The 20,871-nt window shown below is 34.8% G+C and overlaps 2 protein-coding genes across 2 annotated transcripts; one reads left to right on the forward strand and one right to left on the reverse strand.

Moving 5' to 3' along the window:
- Positions 1 to 1,168: 1,168 nt before the first annotated feature.
- Positions 1,169 to 11,319, reverse strand: LOC106071733 (uncharacterized). Its single transcript, XM_056042296.1, has 7 exons — positions 11,258 to 11,319; positions 9,312 to 9,702; positions 8,338 to 8,432; positions 7,221 to 7,363; positions 5,526 to 5,601; positions 4,789 to 4,858; positions 1,169 to 2,559 (listed from the first exon to the last, which is right to left on the reverse strand). The coding sequence occupies exons 2-7, from the start codon at positions 9,618 to 9,620 to the stop codon at positions 2,551 to 2,553; spliced, it is 702 nt and encodes a 233-aa protein (XP_055898271.1). The 5' UTR covers positions 9,621 to 9,702; positions 11,258 to 11,319; the 3' UTR covers positions 1,169 to 2,550.
- A 4,498-nt stretch (positions 11,320 to 15,817) lies between these two features.
- Positions 15,818 to 19,259, forward strand: LOC106071721 (uncharacterized). Its single transcript, XM_056041963.1, has 3 exons — positions 15,818 to 16,244; positions 17,079 to 17,169; positions 18,240 to 19,259. The coding sequence occupies exons 1-3, from the start codon at positions 16,134 to 16,136 to the stop codon at positions 18,827 to 18,829; spliced, it is 792 nt and encodes a 263-aa protein (XP_055897938.1). The 5' UTR covers positions 15,818 to 16,133; the 3' UTR covers positions 18,830 to 19,259.
- Positions 19,260 to 20,871: the final 1,612 nt, after the last annotated feature.

Below are 20,871 nucleotides of genomic sequence, written 5' to 3' on the forward strand. Positions count from 1 at the left end.
TTTATAAGTAACTTATACTGTCAATAGCTGACGTGTACAGCACTAATCTTATAATGTACAGACGTTTCTTCAAAAGAGAAGATATAAGCATACGTTCTACGTATATAACCACATGTTAATCAAGACATGCAGTATGGCTGCCAGCACTCTGGACTTTGTTCTGTGGTCTTGATGTCATCCACTTGTTGTCTTATCTTATATAATACAGACGTTACTTCAAAAAAGAAGATGATTACGTCCTACGCGTCATGCGTTTAGTCATGCATATTAACCAATGACTTAAATTCTGCCAAGTCACTGGTTTTCCTGGCTAGCTCAGGCAACCCATTCCATGCTCTAATAGCACTAGGGAAGAAGGAGTATTTGTACAAATTTGTCCTAGCATATGGGACGAGGAATGTGGGAAGTTTGGGCTAGGATGTCATGTAATTATCTTCAGAATCTGAGAGGTTTGGGCTAGGTTGTCATGCAATTATCTTCAGAATCTGAGAGGTTTGGGCTAGGTTGTCATGCAATTATCTTCAGAATCTGAGAGGTTTGGGCTAGGTTGTCATGTAATTATCTTCAGAATCTGAGAAGTTTGGGCTAGGTTGTCATGTAATTATCTTCAGAATCTGAGAAGTTTGGGCTAGGATGTCATGTAATTATCTTCAGAATCTGAGAGGTTTGGGCTAGGATGTCATGTATTTATCTTCAGAATCTGAGAGGTTTGGGCTAGGTTGTCATGCAATTATCTTCAGAATCTGAAGGTAAATCCAAAACATGTAAATCAACCATACAGGTTAATTAGAGACTTAAACTCTGCTACGACATTATTGGTTTTCTTGGCTGATTGAGGCAACCATTGACTATAAGAAAGAAAAGAAATTTGTAAACATTTTTCCTAACATAGAAATAAAAAAATTACATTTTCTTTGTTTTTTGGTTATTTTATTAAGCGTGTTTTTATATTTTGTTAGTTATGGTTCAGTGTTTTATGTGTCTGTTACAAATTGTGTAAACATTATTTTTTCCACTCCCAGTATGAGAATATTTGTATTTTTTTAAGCTTTAAGATCAAAATTTGATGTACTGGTACATAAGACAAAAACTTATTTTCCCTACAGAGTCAGAAAAGAAAGTGTTTTCTAACTGAATCATTAATTTAAAAAAAAATGCAACAAAGAAATTAAAGAGTGGCATTAGATTACATTTTATTTGTTGATACAGGTATGCAAATGTAGGCTACCTAGATTTAATACATAGCTTTCGTAAATAATGTAATTCATACTATCTTTAGTCATGCATGTAGGATAAGTCAATGAATAACATTGTAAAGTGCAAAATAACTATTTAAAAAATGGAAGACTGTGTATTTTTACCAATAGATTCATAAAGTTTGTTTTATTATACAATTTTTTTACATTAGAATATCACAGTAGCTCACAATTAGTAGTGAATCATAATTTGTCTTTAACAAGAATGACATGGTACCAGAAAAGTTAGTTTATTGTGGCTATACCAATCAATAATTATACTTCACAAGCTTGAGGGGAATCATAAGAATGCTTCACAAAATCATTTTTCCCTCTAATTAACTGGGATTGTTTAATGAAATGAAAGAGAAAATGGACATATAAATATTTTTAAAGAAATGAAATTAATTGTACGGTTACAATTATCAATTTCCTAATTAAGACTACATGCAGACAACTTTAATTCTGATAATCCCTCAAATAATGACAAATTTTAACATCGCAGTCATATTGCATCATGAGAAATAAAAAGGCAGTCAGATTATCAAAGCTGGGGTCATCCACGTAGCATCCAAAGAGATCAGTTGATTACAACACTTTCAAAGCAATGTTAGCCAGCAGTCATTATGAAGAATGGCTCAACCAATGGGCATCATGAACAAACTGGACAGTATCTATGTACATCCCAGCAAAGATTACAATCTAGACACACATCTTTAAATTTTTATCTAAACATCATAAGCCCCATGCACCTACCCCACTGCAGACATAATTTTAAAAGTTTTCACTCATACCCTCTGCCTAGTCATGCGGTGTACAGGCTGGACAGTCGTTCAGACTTATCGATGGTCTTGTGTTCAAACCCTGCCCGCTCCTATCCCCATTGTCACATGGGAGGTTTGGACTTGGAAGTAAACTATCTTCAACTCTGTAGGAACATGTAATTCAACTCAGACAGACAATAATACCACATGAACCCAGCATAATCTATGTATGGAAGTTTGGAACATCCCTAAGAAACAAAGCTTACTACTTTTACATGACACAGACGGATAAAGAGCTTACAGCTCACATAAAAAAAAAAAAGTTGGCTAGATGAAGAAGAATACTGAATGAAGGCAGAATGATAGTTAAACTTGGATTATCCACTCATCCATCCATTTAATGGCTCATTTCACACAACAATAAAAGTTTACATTTTTAACATTCACAAAAATGAAAATACTTTACAGAAAATCAGAACAGTTCTATGTTACATCCAAATACTTGCTTGATCCTGATGTCTTGAGGACTGCATACTCCAATCTTCTCTGTGTTACCTTATCTAAAAAAAATATAATATTTTATTGAACAATGAAATAATTTAGTAAATTTTGCAGTAAAGACGTAAAGTAAGTAAGTAAAAGTATCCCTTTCAGACCTTGTGATCTATAGGGCAGATGATGTAAAGGCCATAATTTTTTGTGGCCCATGACTAAACACAATGACTAACTACCTTTACTTTTCCCAAACTAATGTCAAGTGCCCATTAGAGCTGGGTGGACTTAAGAGGCACCCTTAGGATCCAGAATATGGTATCTAAACAAAACAAGACAACTGAAATCTTGGCCAATTTAATTTCAAGGAATTGCATTTCCAAATTGGTTTTAATGATAGCTCAACATACAATATACATTTTCCTGCAGTATATGACAAACTTACAGGTGTGTGCATAATGTTTGACCTTAGTGACCTGCAGGAGGGGCCATTCATGAGAGACCTACTTGCTGTTGTGTTGTAGTTGATAGCATGGTTAGTTAAGAGTAGCTTGTTGTTTACATTTGAAAGATTAATGTGTAGACCTAGAATGCATATAAAGACTAGTTAGTTTATTACTTAAGCTAGTAAGCTGTAAGCTTGCTGTGTAGTGAGTGGGAGAAAGCATGAACAAAATGTACAAGATATCCCATATATACACAATCCCCTTTAATTCACACTAATTTATAGATAGTGTTTTGTCATAAGATCAGCATAGAAGTTTGTGGTCCAACATGGTCAGCTTTTACAGAACTTTCTTATCATCAAGAAACATTTAAGAAGGGAAAAGAGGAGTCATTTCTAAGTTTAAAAAAAAATTCTTAGAAACAATAATCTTTAAGTTAGGATTGACCTGTTTCTACGGCCAACAGCTAAACTCTTTCTCTCCTAATCAACGACACCGATCTTGATTTGACCCAATTTTTTCAACCAAATCCACATGCTTAAAAAGTCAGGGTTTTTTTGTTTCCTCCCTAAATGTCTTTATTGCTTATGTTTTAATTTTGAATAGTTTCCCTTTGGAAAACCTACAAAAATGTACTTTTACCAAATATGATGTTTTTAAAGGGGGGGGGGGCAAAAAAAATGCTCTATTTTTTTTTAATATTAATTTTCCACTTATAAGTGATAGGGAAAAGTGAGCTCAAGACATTTAATTTATAATTTTTGTAAATGTTGTATATAAGTTTTGTGAAAATATGAATAACTATCATAAAAAAATACTTTTAGTTTAATTTGGGTCATAAAATATTGCCTAAATCTAGTCTAGATCTAAAGAGACTTTTATACAGCCAGTAAGTTTTTATTTTTAAATTCCATTATCCAATATAAAATTTCATTTTGGTTTTGTAATAACTAATTTGTTTTATATAAAAATGACCTTTACATCATCTACCCTATAAACCACAAGGTCTGAAAGGGGGAACTTTTCTCCTTTATATAAAAGGCACATTTATTTCTATACCAAATAAAACATTTTCTGATAACCAACAAAAAAGTCATTAATGTTAAATCATAGCAGGGTAGTGAAATAAATATAAGCGAAATGGATAATTCCATTGGAACAAGGGAAATAATTATGGACAGAAAGAGTTAAAAAGAGTGTCATATGACCAGCAACAAGTAAGAATTATTGAAGTTATGTTTTTTAGTGGTTGGCTTAAAATCCTAAATAAACATATTAACATATACATAGAACTTAGTGCTTAACCATTATGCCTCCATGGATGCCTTACAAAAAAAAAGTCTGCAGATTTTTTTAAAATTTAAAGCACAAAAAATATTTTTAACTCACTTTCAGCCACGAGTGAAAATTACGTTTAAAGCAATGGGCAAGATGAAATACAGTAAAGGATGACTGCCTGGTCGTGTGGGTTGCGCTCTGGGCTGTCATCTCGGTGGTCCCTTCGAGATGTTTGGGCTTGGAAGTAATAATTTTTTTTATAATGGAGGAACATCCAAAACATGTAAAACAAGGAACCAACACAGCACAAGTTTGCCTAATTAATTAGGAATGGAAGGGAACAATGCTCAATTTTACACCAGGAAGACGGGTATGCATGGTTGTTTGTAAAATGTTTTACATGTTTCGGACGTTCCTTCAGAGTTGAAGATATATTACTTTCTAGCCCAAACCTCCCACAGGACGATGGGGGATGGGAGCAGGCAGGGTTTGAACCCGGGACCATCGATAAGTCCGAATGACAGTCCAGGTACAACCAGGCAGCCATGCTGTTACTTCACACTGTTCTCTTACCCTCTTTAGTTTATGTTTGCGTACAGTTCCATCACTGCCAATGTAAAAGTCTGAGATGCCGTTGATAACTCTAAAAACAAATTTAACTTATTTAACTTGCAATTTTTTTTCTATGAATTAAAAAATAGACATATACATTTTTAAAAAAGATAGGCTTTTGAGGTACTTGCTAATAATAAGCATAATGATTAATTTTATAATCAAATGTCAACAGAAACATAAGTAAAAAGTACTATAAAAAAAGAAACTTGAATAACAAAAGAATTTAGCTTTTTTGTACTTATACTGTTATAATTCAATTCTTTATTAAAAGCGCAGTACACAAGAATTGAATAAATCTTAGAATACGTTATGAATTTTATCAAATGTTCAGTAGGGTTGAGCGAGAAGTTTTGTGTTGAAGTCCTCAAGAAACAGGACATTTTAAGATGATCCACTGTTATTAGAACAAATGATAACAATGTGCTTATTGCACTATGGATTTTAAACGTTTGCTTATATTCTCAATTAGATGATATGAGATCTGTCTCATTTTATTGGAATAAATATATATAATATGTACTATAATTGCATTATTAAACCTTATTTAAATCTCTAAAGCGCTTAAATTGTTTCTGAAAGTAACACTACAATTTAATGCCTATAACATACTTATTATATTTTTAATGTCATAATTATTGTGAGAATAAGTTATGAATATTTTGTTGGAATAAACAACAAAAATAGTCAAAACTTACTCAAAGTCTTCATCTTCTATGGTAATCCTTTCGCTGAGGTATCTCCAAAACTTGACAACATGTCTTGGTGAAACAGCTGAGAAAAGGCAAGAATACAGTAAGGGGAAACCAAAACTATGCAACAAAAACTACAAGTAAACTAAATAATTCAAAGTAAAAATAAGTTAAGTTTCCCTTTCAGACCTTACAATCTATAGTGCAGATGATGTGAAGGTCATCTGTTTCTACTGCTCTGCTTTAAGATCCTGTTTCATTACATCCATATAAAGGAGGTAGGGGCAACGAGGATGAGTATTCTTTGTGAACATCCCAAGTTCCACATAGAGTAGGGACTTTAGGGATTAGTTAATCCTCCATAATCCAATGCAAGCTGTGTTGTATGAGGATAGTATGACTTTAGGGATTAATTTATCCTCCATATTCCAATGCAAGCTGTGTTGTATGAGGATAGTATAACTTTAGGGATTAGTTTATCTTCCATAATGCAGACATGACCAAGCCAATGCAAGCTGTGTTGCATGAGGATAGTGAATATACACTTCAAGCAAGTTTCTCAATGTTCTTTATTCTGTCTTGCCATGTGGCAATTTGACGGAGAAAGCGCAAATTTACTGAATTCAATCTACATTCTTTTTTTTGTATACAGTCTATGTCTCACTGGAAAAAGTTGGGTACTCAAGACACATGCATTGTTGACCTGACACATGCATTGTTGACCTGACACATGCACTGTTGACATGACACATGCACTGTTGACCTGACACATGCATTGTTGACCTCCACTTAGCATTTTTTTAGAGAGATTCAAGTTTTCCCAAACTTGCAAGCTGAGTCCAGCAAAAAAGTTGAGTCAGCTTTCTCTCTCTGTGTGCATTTTATCTCTTCTTCTATGGGCAGGTCATTGTGGATTACAGAACCCAGGTGAAAGATTTCATGTATAAGAACTTATGACTTGTTAAAAAAAAAAAAAATTTGTATTTTTTAAAGCTTATATATAAATAAAAACCATTGGATTGACAATGAGAAATTTGAAGTTCTAGATTAGAATGTTAATAAAGGAAATACATAAAGGAAATTTTTTTTTGGCAGCTCAAGCTTGGGTGCTGAAATGAAAATAGATTCAATGGCCAAAACTGAGATTTCAATGATATAAAGTAGAGACATACAATTCCCTTTTAAACCATTGACCAAAATAGGATGAATCTACATCAACAGTCCTGGGAATTTGTGGACCTCAAAAATAACAATTTACAATTTCTACTTAATCCACTGGAGGCACGGTGACTGAGTGGTTAAGCATGTGGGATTCTGGGTTCGAATCTTGGTGAAGACTGGGATTTTTTAATTCCGGATTTTTAGGGCAGCCCTGAGTCCGCCCAACTCTAATGAATACCTGACTTATGTGGGGGAAAGTAAAGGTGGTTGGTTGTTGTTCTGGCCACATAACACCCTGCCATTAACAGTTAGCCAAAGAAACAGATGACCTTAACATCATCTGCCCATAGATCGCAAGGTCCGAAAGAGAAACTTTATTTCTATTTGACCACTGCGGTCTTAAATTTTAAAGAAATTAAAAAGAAAACTAGTTTCTGAATAAAGGAAAAAAAGCAAAATAAATATTATAAAGAAAAATAGATCAAAATCTATCTTTACCACTTTTAATGTTAATGAAATTATGTGTTACTTTCAACAAACCTGACAATTTCCAGGAAACTCTAATAATGAAATCATCCGATTCAAGCAAGCTGGTTTCCTTGATGCTCACAGCAACATCAGCGTAACTAAAGTGTAAGTACAAACGCATTTTCAGCAACTCTACGGCATAGAGAAACATACCCCTGGTAACAAATGAGAAAACATTCACCTTATTTTATAAACTTGTAGACATAAGATTTGAAATATAGGATTCATGAGTGTCTTTAACATTTCTTTTTGGACAGATAATACATAATGGATAATTGTAAACGTTTGTAAAATGCTTGACATGTTTTGGATGTTCCTTCAGAGATGAAGATAATTTACTTCCTAGTCCAAACCTCCCACAGGACGACAGTGAATGAAAGCGGACAGGGTTTGAACCCATGACCACCGATAAGTCCGAAAGACAGTCCAGGGCGCAAATTGCATGACCAGGCAGATATCCAAATTGTTGTGGTGAGTTGGCTGTTTGCTGACTAGATTTCACATTTTTTGAATTAGTAGTTGCTTACTCTATATTACACATTTTATAAATCTAGTATAAAATAATTTTATTGGTATCAACAAAAGGAAATTCAGTTTGACTACAATTGTCCAATTCAGCATAACTACTATAAGAATAACAATATAGATGCAAATACAAACATTAACACACAAAAACTCACACACACAGGCAACCAGCGCTTTATGAATCTTGACTAATAAACATGCTTAAATGAGAGGAACTATCAAAACCCTGACCCACTCCATGAACCATTTAAGCAGACGCATAAGTGTTTAAGCTAAATAAATAAACCCAAAAAAAAGTACAGTTCCCCTTTCTGACCTTGTGATCTATAGGGCAGATGATGTAAAGGTCATCTGATTCTGTGGCCTACGGTTTACGAGGGTGTCATGTGGCCAGCACAACGACCAACCGCCTTAACTTTTCCCCAACTAATGTCAGGCAGCCATTAGAGCTGGGTGGACTCAGAAGCGCCCAAAGATCCCAAAATAAAAAATCCCAGTCTTCACCAGGATTCGAACTCAGACCCCCGGTTCAGAAGCCAAGCGCTTTACCGCTCGGCCACCAAGTCATGTACAAAAAAAATTACTTAGTAACCAAGATACTTACTTATAAATGCGATCTGTGGCAAAAAAATTACTCTCCATAGTTATCTCTTTATGAGTTAGATTATAGTCGTAACTTTGAAGAAACATATATTTTACCTGTAAAAAAAATAAAAAATGATGACTTGCACTTAAATATACTATACAACAGCAATAAAACAAACAGAAGCTGTAAACTACATCTGCAACTTTATATAATGATTTATTTTTGTTTTCGTGACTTACAACCCATCCCAAACTTCAAAGCGATGGGAACCAGTCTTACACTGTACCTATCATTTTGTTGTTTATGTTAAATGTCACTTTTTAAAATTGTGACTCTTATTTAATCAATTTTACCACTGACTGAAAAATGGGCAAAGGCGAGCAACTGGCGCCTAAACCAGTAAGCTTCTGGCAGAAGAGGCTCATTAGTCTTGGTCGGCTATCCATCTAGGACAGGGGTTCTCAACCTGTGGGTCGCAACCCCTTTGGGGGTCGATTGACGATTTGCCAGGGGTCGCCTAAGACGATCCAAAATATGGATTGTTATTGACTACTCTTCTATTGCTGTATGTGTTTGTGCTGGGAAGGGGGTCGCGGCAGAGTGGGGGATTGTAAAAAGGGGTCACCGAGCATAAAAGGTTGAGAACCGCTGATCTAGGAGAAGGGAAACTCTAAATCCAAACCTCCGCTGCCTTGCGGCTATACCCAAACACGGGAAAGGCTTTGGGAGACAATCCTGAGGAAAAATCAGGAGCTGGTGACCCTGAGGCAGAGTGTATCACACTAAGCTACAGCCTGGCAGAACCTGCGGAGCTACTGATCCCAAACTATATTGGATAATCTGTTCCAGGTTCGGAAGCTAAGTTTGACCACTCAGCCACGACACCCTTATTTATGGTACTTTGTGATGTGGGAAATAATTGTTGAACTTGAAGCACTCCTATATCTATGTGGCTGAAGCAATGTACATAAAACTAGATACATTTTACTTACAGAATTACTCAAGTTTTTCTTTAGTTCTTCAATTTTTACAGGACTGAAGCCATTCTTAGTATTGCCACATCTGGTGTTCTTGTCTTGTTGGTTTCCATGGATCAAAGTCTGTGAACTATACCACCTACATCTAGAACAGCTTGATATTTTAGCTACATTCTTTTGTGGACTAATATCAGAAGGTTGCAGACACAGTTTCCAACTACTAATACCCAAAGACAGATGGGGGCTGGAAAGACTTAAAATCTGATATCCTCTGATGCCTTTGTGAGACTTGGATAAGATCTGAAGAAAGCTTGATATATTCATATCAATAAAAAATTATGACTGACTGCACTCAAATATCTGTTTGACAAGAGAAGAACCAGGCCAAAACTTGATAACTTCCAATCTATGGAGAGATTAATATTTATGTTTATTTTGTAAATTTTGGACATTCTTTCATAAATGAAGACTAGATTACAACATTCTTAGATTCTAGAATAAAAGAATATTAGAGTCTACTGTCTGTCTTAGGTCTACGACTAGATTAGACTTAGGTCTAGATCTAGTAGATTAAGATTTATATTTAGATACAACTGATGCTGCAGTGATAGTTACTAATAGTTATAGTATAGATCTACATCTAGATCTATTCTATCTACGTCCTTACTCAGTAACTGTCCAAACCCCCTGGCCCTAAGCTAGGCTAGGCTAAGCCGGCTAATAAAATTATAAGGCTACAGCATACGGCTAAGTATCTTATCTTATCTTATATAATACAGACGTTACTTCAAAAAAGAAGATGATTACGTCCTACGCGTCATGCATTTAGTCATGCATATTAACCAATGACTTAAATTCTGCCAAGTCACTGGTTTTCCTGGCTAGCTCAGGCAACCCATTCCATGCTCTAATAGCACTAGGGAAGAAGGAGTATTTGTACAAATTTGTCCTAGCATATGGGACGAGGAATGTGCCTTTATCTTTGTGTCTTTCAGAGTATTTTATTAAATTTTGTTTTTGTATTTGAAGATTATGGTTCAGTGTTTTATGTATTATTGCTACTTTACTTTTGAGCCTTCTGTCCTGAAGGCTTTCTAAATTTAGTGATTTTACTAAAGGTGTTACTCTAGTCAAATGTGAATATTCGTTTGTTATGAATCGCACTGCTCTATTTTGTGTCTGTTCTAGTTTCTTAATGTTTTCTTGAGTTGAGGGGTCCCAAACAGAGGATGCATATTCTATTATTGGCCTAACCAAGGTTAAATAACATTTTAGTTTTATGTTCTTATTTGATTTATAGAAATTTCTTTTAATAAATCCTAATGCTTTGTTTGATTTTTTTGTAGTTTCATCAATATGTGGATTCCATGACAGTTTTTCATTTATTATAACACCTAGGTATTTTGCGTTTTTAGTCTGTGTTACTGGTTTGCCATGAATAAGATAAGTGGAATTAATTTGTTTTAGTTTTTTTGTTACTCTTAACAACTGACATTTTTCTGGGTGGAAAGACATGCTCCAATTTGATTCCCATTTCTGTAATTCATCTAATTCTCTTTGTAAAATATCTGTGTCTTGTGTTGTTTTTATTGTTCTATATATTATGCAATCGTCTGCAAATAATCTGACTTTTGTTCCTGAAGTAATGCAATTTGGTAAATCATTTATGTAAATTAAAAATAGTAGTGGACCCAAGACTGTTCCTTGAGGTACACCTGAGTTTACTGTTATCGGTGTTGATTTAGAACCATTTATTATTACAGTTTGACTGAGTTTGTTCTCTCCCTATCACTTTTATCAGAAAGTCTTTAATCCACTGATGCAGTGGACCATTAATGCCGAAATATTTTAATTTTTTAAGCAAACTATGGTGGTATCAAAACGAATAATAGATCTAGAATCTAGATCTATAGAGATCTAGGGTAAAAAAAAAACAGTGAATGTCTTAGCCAAAAGCAGACCGAAAAGGGTATTTTGTTGTACTGTCAATAAGTCAAAAGGTTTCATTTCAACCGGAAATAAAAATAAACAAAAATGAAAGTGCAATCATAACCTATATAAGTCTCCATACAGTAATACAGAAGGACCTAAGGTGCTGAATACAGACGTTACTTAAAAAAAAAAAAAAAGATGATGGTCCTACGCGTCATGCATCTAGTCATGCATGTTGACCAATGACTTAAATTCTGCCAAGTCATTGTTTATCCTGGCTTGCTCAGGCAACCCATTCCATGCTCTAATATAACTAGGGAAGAAGGAGCATTAGTACAAATTTGTCCTAGCATATACAGCCGGGTATATCTTTGTGTCTTTCTAAGTAGGCTATTTCATTAGATTTTGAATTTGAAGATTATGGTTCAGTGTTATATGTATAATTGCTGTTATGCAGATATTGGGTCCAGCTGAACTTTTTTTTACTAACTGGAGAAGGGGCTAATGCAAAGTAATTTTAACTGGCGCCTAAACCAGTAAGCTTCAGACTGGAGGGGCTCTTTAGCCTAGGACAGGGGTGGGCAACCTTTTTCTATCGAGGACCGTATTACATTTTTTTTTTAGAAGTGGGGGGGGGCGCATATATGTAATATGCATTTACAACTTAGAAGAATACGCGAGCTGTCTTTTAATTTACATGTACCAATTGAGGTAATACAAGATTTAACGATTTTTTAGACTAATTTAACGAATATTTGTTTATCATTTTGTTACTGTATTTTATTTCACATCAATACATCACAACAATTTATTTGTACAGTTGTACTTAATGTGAAGTATTTAACTGTTTACACTCGTGCAAAATGTTCCGAAACTGTGAAACTAGCTTACTAGTTCTTATCCTTGTGACTTCTGTCAAATTACAGTCAGTTAGCATCGACACTTGTTTATTTTCAAACAAAATAAAAATTCTTGTTCACTGATGTAATACAAAAAGTTTAGCATAAAGTTTTTTAAGTATGAAAATACAGCTTCTGGCACCCATAAATATCCCTTGGAAGAACTGACTGGAACTTCTCTTTCAGGTCATAATTTGCTTGGAAGTATTTCCTTTGGAGCTTAATCAGCTTCTGTACAAAATTGTAAAGTAAGGGTACTGAAAGCTGGTTTTAATGTTCTTGAAATCTTAAATTTTGCTTTCAAATTCCACATGTCTTGTACTTTTCAACCATTTTACTATAAATAGTTTCACCTTTCAACAAAGAAATCTGTTTTCACTTGTTTGCCTGGAGAAACGGAAAAGCTTTGTTTGAAAAGATGCACATACATTTTATGTGCAAGCAAAACATTGCAGTACTTCCGATGAATAACATGAAGTCTGTCTTCCACTCTTCATTATGAATTTTAGTAACAAAGAGAAAGTCAATGTCCTTCAAGGAACATAACAATTTCTTCCTTGAGGTCCCATATTCTTTTCAATACCTTGCCCATGCTAAGCGGATACTACTGTGGTAAAGAACATCGGAAAGTTTTGTTTCCACATCTTCAGGTACTTCTCGAAGGTGCCTGTGGTTAAGACCCCTAGCTACGATAAGTTTGATTGCTGAAATAATGCAGTCAATAATAAGTTTGATATTCCATGCAGCTTTGTGCAAACTTTCCACTGTAGAGTTAATGGTTGGGATATTTTCTTTAATTTATAAAAAAAAAAAATCTGTCAATCAAAGCACGGGTTCCATCAGTTGTTACACTTGCGATCTTGCCCCAAGCCATCCTAAGGTTTCAACACAGTTCTTCATAGCATTGAAAAAATACTGGCCTGAGTTTGTGTCTTTGACTGAATTTTTCGAAATATTGCCAATAAGCATAATCTTTTTTTGCTTTGAACTTTTTAGAATGACAAGAAGAGACAAGGTTTCTTTAGCCTCTTCATCATAAGTGATAAGAAGATATTTTAAATTATTTAATTTATATATATATGCATTTGTATATGTTTAATCTGTGGGTACATTTAAATTCTGTAGATTTCCGCGGGCCGCATAGAACACTCTGGCCGGCCGCATGTGGCGCGCGGTCCGTAATTTGCCCACCCCTGGCCTAGATCTATTACAAATTTAATTAAGTGACAGATTAAGTTTTTTTTTAAAAATGTTTTCTTGCTAATATTTTAACTTCCATGCCCAAAGTAAAACCACTAGGCTACTCATGCCTTGACTGGCATTCCACAGCGGCACTGCCCTGCATAAGTCCGAAAAATAGTGGATCTATTCCTTACATTATTTCCGCCTGGTCGCGCGGTTTGGGCGCTGGACTGTCGTTCAGACTTATCGATGGTTCCGGGATCAAACCCTGCCCATCCCCCGTCGTCATGCACAGTGGCGTAGCAAGATACCAGTGGGCCCCGGTTCAAGAATATATTGGTGGGCCCCTCCCCCAATAAGACAAATACAATGTATGACAAAACAATTGAGTAGGCCTAATCTGAATGTATCAGTACAATGACCAAAAGACATTCCAATGCAAGAAGAGTAACTTTTTAATAATCTTATTACGTTTGACTCTGTTAGAAGTCTCCAACACGAATTCAAAGTCAATGTTTGTACAATTTTAAACATAATGAAACCAGTAAACGGAGTTTCAAATATATACAGAAAAGTTTTATGAGTCCAAGTTCCCATTCTACACATTCCTAAAACACTTATATGTGTAAAACTTTGAAGCATTGATACAAACTATTATCTAATTCTACGTCCATTATTTAACAGTAAATAGATCGAATATTTATTTACTAACATTTTTCTGCTCTTTTAAGTGGCAAAGTAAGAAACAAGAGCTTTTTCAAGAAAGATGCATTTCCAAAACACGATTCTTAAAGACAACCTGCACCCATTAAACCACTGTTACATCAGATCTGAACGAAGTGGTCGTCTCCTTTCCATTAGGACTAAAACAGAAAGATTTAAAACTCCTTTATCCCACTATCGGTCAGAGTGTTACACCCATTAAACCACTGTTACATCAGATCTGAACGAAGTGGTCGTCTCCTTTCCACTAGGACTAAAACAGAAAGATTTAAAACTCCTTTATCCCACTATCGGTCAGAGTGTTACAAGATCAGCTGTCGTCATCGAGAAGTACATAGAAGTCAAACTCATAAAGCGCTGGTTGTGAATGTGTATGTGTGTGAGTGAATGCTGTTCGAATTTTTCATCCATATTGCTTTTTATAAAGTAGTTACGCTGAGGTTGTCAATTGTAGTCAAACTGAATTTCCATTTGATTGGATCAATAAAATTATCTTAGGTTTCTTCTGATGAAACAATGCCCAAAGGCCATTGTAGTATCCAGTCATGTTTTAAGCACCATCATAGTTTAAGCCTTGCAGTTTAGTTAAGGATAAATGGGGATTTTTTTTTTATTACTTGGAGCATTTGTTCGGCAAATTCTACTGACGTCTGATTCTTACAAATATGAAAACCTAGAAATGACTATCTAATTTCTTTTTCTTTGGATGTTGCCGCAAATTGTTGCGTCATCGGAGATCATTAGCAGTATCAAAAAAAAAATAATAATAATAATACGAATTTGGTATCAACTTTTTATTTGTCTAGAGTGCTGTCACTAATGAAAGAGACAAATGGTACAGACTGGATGTCCTAAAGTACCAGTATTTTAGCAAGACACCGAGAGGTCATATTTTTTGTTAGAATCACCATAGACTGAAAAGATGTCAGTCTTATTTTATTTATTTATTTATTTTTTTTTGTAATTAAAAAGACAATGTACGTAGTGCGAATACAAAAACATGTGTTTTACATACTTTAAATACAAAAAGAAATAAAAAAACATGTTAAGCTTTGAAAAGAATGAATAATTTGCAGCTGTATCGAAATTTTAATTAGTGACGATCGGGACTATCCTTGCTTCTTAACCAAACACTCTCCATCCCCCACCATTCTTGTACTACCCATAAGTGTATAACTATAAACAGACAAGAAAAAAAACACATATGGAGACGATTGTCACCTCAAACGCACAATTAGGGTTAGCCACCATTACAAGTCACAAAACCTGATGGAAAGCAAATCCTTACATTAAAGCTTAAAACACTGCTTTTTAAGTTCATATAAATTCTGGGACAAAGCTCAGGATATTTTGAGAGAGCTTTTTAAATTCTACTTTTTTTTTTTTCGGTATATACAAAAGTGCATTTTTTTTTCACTTTGGTGTCACCCCAAAGTTCTCAACTAGTCAAGAGTCATGGGCCCAGGCGCAGTGGGCCCCTGATGGTCGTGGGCCCGGGTTCATTGAACCCCTTCGCGCATGGATGCTACGCCACTGGTAATGCAGGTTTGGACTAGGAAGTAAATTATCTTGAACTCTCAAGGATCATCCGAAACATGTCAAACATTTTACAAACATTTTACATTTTTAGAAACATATTGTAAAACTCCAGTTAAACCCAATCGGTTTAAACCTAATAATAAGTTAGCAATAAATGTATTACTACAAAATGCAGGTTTCCTTTTTGTCTTTCGTCAACTGTCCGACCAGTTTATCTTTTTTTATTTTACTTTATAAGAGGCTTTCAGGTTCCAAGCAAGTTACGTCACCTTATAAACGTACTTTTCTGTCTACTATGACAATCTTACGTGACACATAGTTGTTAAAGGGACGCAATCTCGATGGCTTAATCAATAAAAGTCACCTCCCTCTAGCCATGACTACAGAGTACAAGGATTACGACATTCTTGCTCTAAATTACCCCGTGTATGTATATATCCAATGAGAGGCCAGATTCCATGTTATGTTGGGATTAGGAGAGTGGAAATGAAAGTCAAGTAGCCTCCCCTTGTTAAAGACGTTTATCCAATCACTGAGTCTTGATCAATAACAACAAACTTATATGACTCCTGGCATATTTTTTTTTTTCGTTCATCTACTTACTTCGCTGGCAGAGGTAGCATGGAGTTGTCTGTTAAACTTTATCTCGACTGGATACTTCTGCAATACTAGTGTAAGTAGAAGTTATAATGTATATTATTATTTTATAGTAAATCTTCTTTTTTTTGCATGCAATTTGTGATGGAACAGTATGTACAAGCATCGCATTGATAATCGTAAGACAATATTTCATCTCTATGTTACTATGTGACTATCTCTTATATTTTACAAACTTTCCTTTAAAAAAAGTAAGACATTTGTTAGGTTCTAGGCATGTTCATATAAGTAGAAATTAAACTTTTTAAAAAAAAGTTAGTTTTGAAGTCAAACCGATCAGTGTGATCCCTACTTAAATTTCCCTTTTTGAGCAGTTCTTCTCATATGTAGGACTCATATAAATGTTACAAATGAGAACCAAGAAAATGAAATAAAAGATGATGACTGGAGACCCAAAAGAAAAGCCCTTATTGAGGCAGGCGCCGAAGACAAAAACTTAAATAGACCGCCTGACAACGGCTTTGTCTGCATGAGATGCGGAAAAATATGCAGGTCGCAACGTCGCAACTGGGTTTGCGTAGTCAACGGGGTTATATTGTTATTTTAGATACCGTCCATAAACGCTTAATCTCCAAGGTTCCCATATTTTCTTTGCTTTTCCATTTCAGTTTCTCTTAAATTATGAGACAGTGGTACGGCTATGTCAATAATGCTAGCTGTTTCTATTATAAACTCCTTTATGCATTTAGATAAAAAGGATTAGGCTTTTTTTTTTTTTTGGAGGTGTCCAAAAGCAATAAGTGTTTCGTGTTTACTTGTTTTCAGTATCATTACCATTCTCTTTTCTGACATAAGTTTCATAAGCTACTTATCAAGACACAATTTTGTTTGCTTTCATTTTTTTTAACAGAACATGAACCAATCGTCTGAAAGACACTTCGGAACAAAAATGTTCATTTTGGCGATGCTGTTGCATTTGCCAACCTTGAGTGCTATATCAGGTAAGATTTTTCTGCAACACATTTTAAAAAGTTTGGGATTTTAAAAAAAATAGTATTATGTTATTAGTTTTAAGAAATGTCAGAAATAGATTTTATAAGCGTCAACATTGAATTTTGTATTTTCTTTAATTATTTTAACATTTTAGACGTTGTTTGGACTTAATGTTTTCAGAATTTTATATGAATTATATATGAATTATATATGAATTATATATGAAGATCATTCAATTAGTGAATTAGTGAATGGAACACTAATCACAGTCTGCGTTCTTTTTATGTTACTCTCTGATACTGTCGAGACCAACACTTTTAAAACAATTCTCAACTTCTAATGGCGCATTCACACAGAGATTCGAATCGATGGCCATCTCTAAGCATACTACAAAAACAATACTTAGAGTCTGAGATTATCTTCTGAGTTGAAATCACAGGTCAATTGAAGCGTCTATCCTACGACCTCAATGAAAGCAATTTTCCGGTCTGAGAAGGTTCCAATAAAATTCCCTTACACGTTTTTAGTTCTAGGGTTTTAAACCTAAGGGCTAAGACACTGGCGAGTAAAATCGAGACCACTCGTTATAGTAGGTCTCAACTCTGACCTGCGACGTACAGAACTGTGACGTGGCAGCCAGCTATTGGTCTCCACCGCCCACAGGTTGCGACGATGCAAGTCAGTGTTCAGGCCTTCTATGACAATTGGTCTCGGTCGAAACCGGATATCCCGGGGGAGACCATGTCATTTTCTTTCTCTACACCACATCTGCCGGTCCGGTGACATTGTGAGTGTTGAGGTTTTCTTTTATTCCCGCAAGTTCAATGAACTCGGTTCCGACGTGGTCATGCTTTACTTAACTCTGAGCCTATTCATCTCCTTTTAGGTACAATTTCACCTCGAGACCTCGATAAGGCTGAAAAAAGGTCTGAAAAGACGGGGGAAAAAGAGGAATCATTAAGTTAGATTAATATTTTAAGTATGTAGATTTCACTTGTGGCAAAATTTGTTCTAATATCTGTAAAAATATGTAACACGTTATATTGTCAACAATAATGGGTTGTTGTTTTTTTTTCAGAATTCACGATTTCTAGCCCCTTCCAGAGTTCGGGCATCTCAAAAGGCAACTTAGCCAGAGAAGCTGTAAAATTATGCCCCATTGTCTTTACTCTATCAACTGATAGATTAGCAGCATTGGAGCATCACCGCCAGCGCAAAGTTCTCTCAACATGTTTAAGAACTACAACTAATGGCCAGCACGTAGGTCTATATCAAACGATCAACGTGTTTACAAACGAAGCAAATTTGGATGAAGCTGGCACTGATTCAAAACTGTTCTCTACGCTAGATAACGTGGTCCAAAGGCGAACTCTTCCCATCAGCCCTTCAAGTCTGTTCCTGCTTGTTGATGGATACCATTACGTCATCGGCGGCACGGCAACAATAGCTATTCAAGGCCTAACTCTCTTTTTGACTGAACTAGTCTCCACAACCGGCGCTGGCGTTTTCGGTACTAGATCTAGATCAAGTTATGGTTTGGAAAAAAGAGCAGCATTCAACACGTGCAGCCCACGTCGAATGAACAGCAGATGGTTTTTGGAATTTCTTCGTACTGGCAAACTGTGTCAGACGCACGTCGTCAAAGTCAGATTTGGTATTGGACGATGAGAGGCTAGATTCTCTTTTCTTCAATAGATCTAAAACTTGGCATTTTTCGCCCTTAGATATATGTAGCACGAGGGTACCCGGAAGATTAATTGGATCAGGGAATTTCAATGTAGGCCTAGAAAAGGAATTGTTACTTTTAGCTCATATCAACTCTGTCTGGTAACAAGGTGCACTCGTTAATTCTTCCACACCCATTCTCAATTTGAAACTTTGCAAAAATTATTCATTGATGTAGATAAGAAACGAATAAAATAAAACAAAAAACAATTAGTCAATTTAACTACTGGTATTTAATTATTTTGATTGATACCGACAATGGAAATTAATCCTACAGTATTCACGCATATGGCTAAATATGTAGGGTTTGTTTCCTTTATATAATTGTTCCCATTATTTCTCCCACACCCACTCTCGGATCAAGTTGAAATTTGTTAAAAATTTTATTGTTCCTAGCACAAACATGAATCAGAAAATTAAATTACCAATTAGTCAATTAATTATTGGGAATTCATTGTTTTGATTGATATCGAATACGGGAAATAACTTATACATTATTGAGAGATATATGTGTATGTTAAGTGCGGAGTTCTTCCCCTTTTTTTAAAAGGAATTTTTAAATAGGGGAGGACTTTCATATTACTGAAACCAGGCTCAAAGGTAGGTTATCTTTCTACGTCATTGAATAACTTTATAACTAAATTTTGATTTCATATGGATAGAGATAGCTAGCTTAAGTAGGCTTTTTACAACCCCCCCCCCCAAAAAAAAAAAGTATTTCAAAATGTTAACTGCCCATTTTGTGAACAAAAGCATTCTCTTTTTACAAAGCGTTTATCAACTCTGTCTGGTACAAATTTTGAACACGTTATTTCTCCCATTTCTTATTCTCGTATCAAGTTCAAACTTTGCATAAGTATTCATAAATCCTAACAAAACATGAAGCAGTCAAAAATGAACCAAATTATCTAATTATTTAGTGGTTATTAAATAATTTTGTTGAATATCGAAAAGGGGAAATAAATCTTACGGTATTGAGTTTAATTGTTCTTTCACTTACATAAGTCTTTCGTTTATGACGAAATACGTTTTTTTTTATTATATTTTTATTATATTTTGCTTGTTATGCATACAACAAAAATGTAACATTTAAAGAGATTCTATAACATTCTACTAGAAAATAAATTTTAATTGGTTGCAATTCTGGCGGATAGTCTTTCAAAAAAACCTAATAACCACTCAGTTCCATAAATAAGGTTATGATCGCATTGAAATGTCTTAGTAAAAGACACATTTAGTCATGATTATTAATATGAATGACCTTTTACGTTACTATACGTTGTCTGTTGTACAATATACATACGTTGTAATATCTTCTCTTTCGAATCAACATCTGTTATATATATATATATATATATATATATATATATATATATATATATATATATATATATATATATATATTATATATATATATATTATATATATATATATAAATATATAATATAATATATATTACAGATGAAATATACGGCTATAAATAAATGTGACACTGTTAAGATTTGTTTAACCTCACTGTCTGATTTGATGAATCATGTAATCAGATGTGGAGAAGAAAAGCGTACACGGATCCAATAAATGTCATTTAAAGGAATGAGTATCTAAACGCTTGTTTCTGACACCATACATGCAATATGAGGCTTTAAAAGTGCGAATGTCTTCGAGACCGAAGATAAACGGCGAATGCATGACTGAGAAACGTTGGACCACATGGAAACTTTGTAGCAGAGCCCGGAAGAGGTAGTTTCTAAAATATCAAGCTCCGAAGCCCGATCTCCGAAACCGGTGTGCAGCTATGGGTCAAGTTATTCGACACGTCCGGTGAGAATGAGATGAAATCAGTGGCGCAGCGTCTGTAAGCGCGAAAGGGGTTCATTGCACCCGGGCACACGAAAAAAATAGGGACCTAATGGGCTTTGAAGTGGAAAAAAAAAAGTAAAATAAAGTGCTTAGAGGAATTTAAATGTTCAAACGTTTACCCAATT

Source organism: Biomphalaria glabrata, chromosome 9, assembly GCF_947242115.1.
Source record: "Biomphalaria glabrata chromosome 9, xgBioGlab47.1, whole genome shotgun sequence".
Lineage (NCBI taxonomy): Eukaryota > Metazoa > Mollusca > Gastropoda > Planorbidae > Biomphalaria > Biomphalaria glabrata.

What these genes read in the sequence shown, in the direction of transcription:
- LOC106071733 (XM_056042296.1), bottom strand. Translation starts at nt 9,620, where the DNA reads ATGAATATATCAAGCTTTCTTCAGATCTTATCCAAGTCTCACAAAGGC. An exon ending in AGAAAAACTTGAGTAATTCT is followed by an intron (nt 8,433 to 9,311) that starts GTAAGTAAAATG and finishes TTTTTTTTACAG; the next exon opens with GTAAAATATATGTTTCTTCA. An exon ending in GCCACAGATCGCATTTATAA is followed by an intron (nt 7,364 to 8,337) that starts GTAAGTATCTTG and finishes ATTTGTTACCAG; the next exon opens with GGGTATGTTTCTCTATGCCG.
- LOC106071721 (XM_056041963.1), top strand. Translation starts at nt 16,134, where the DNA reads ATGACTCCTGGCATATTTTTTTTTTTCGTTCATCTACTTACTTCGCTG. An exon ending in GATACTTCTGCAATACTAGT is followed by an intron (nt 16,245 to 17,078) that starts GTAAGTAGAAGT and finishes TTTTTTTAACAG; the next exon opens with AACATGAACCAATCGTCTGA. An exon ending in AACCTTGAGTGCTATATCAG is followed by an intron (nt 17,170 to 18,239) that starts GTAAGATTTTTC and finishes TTTTTTTTTCAG; the next exon opens with AATTCACGATTTCTAGCCCC.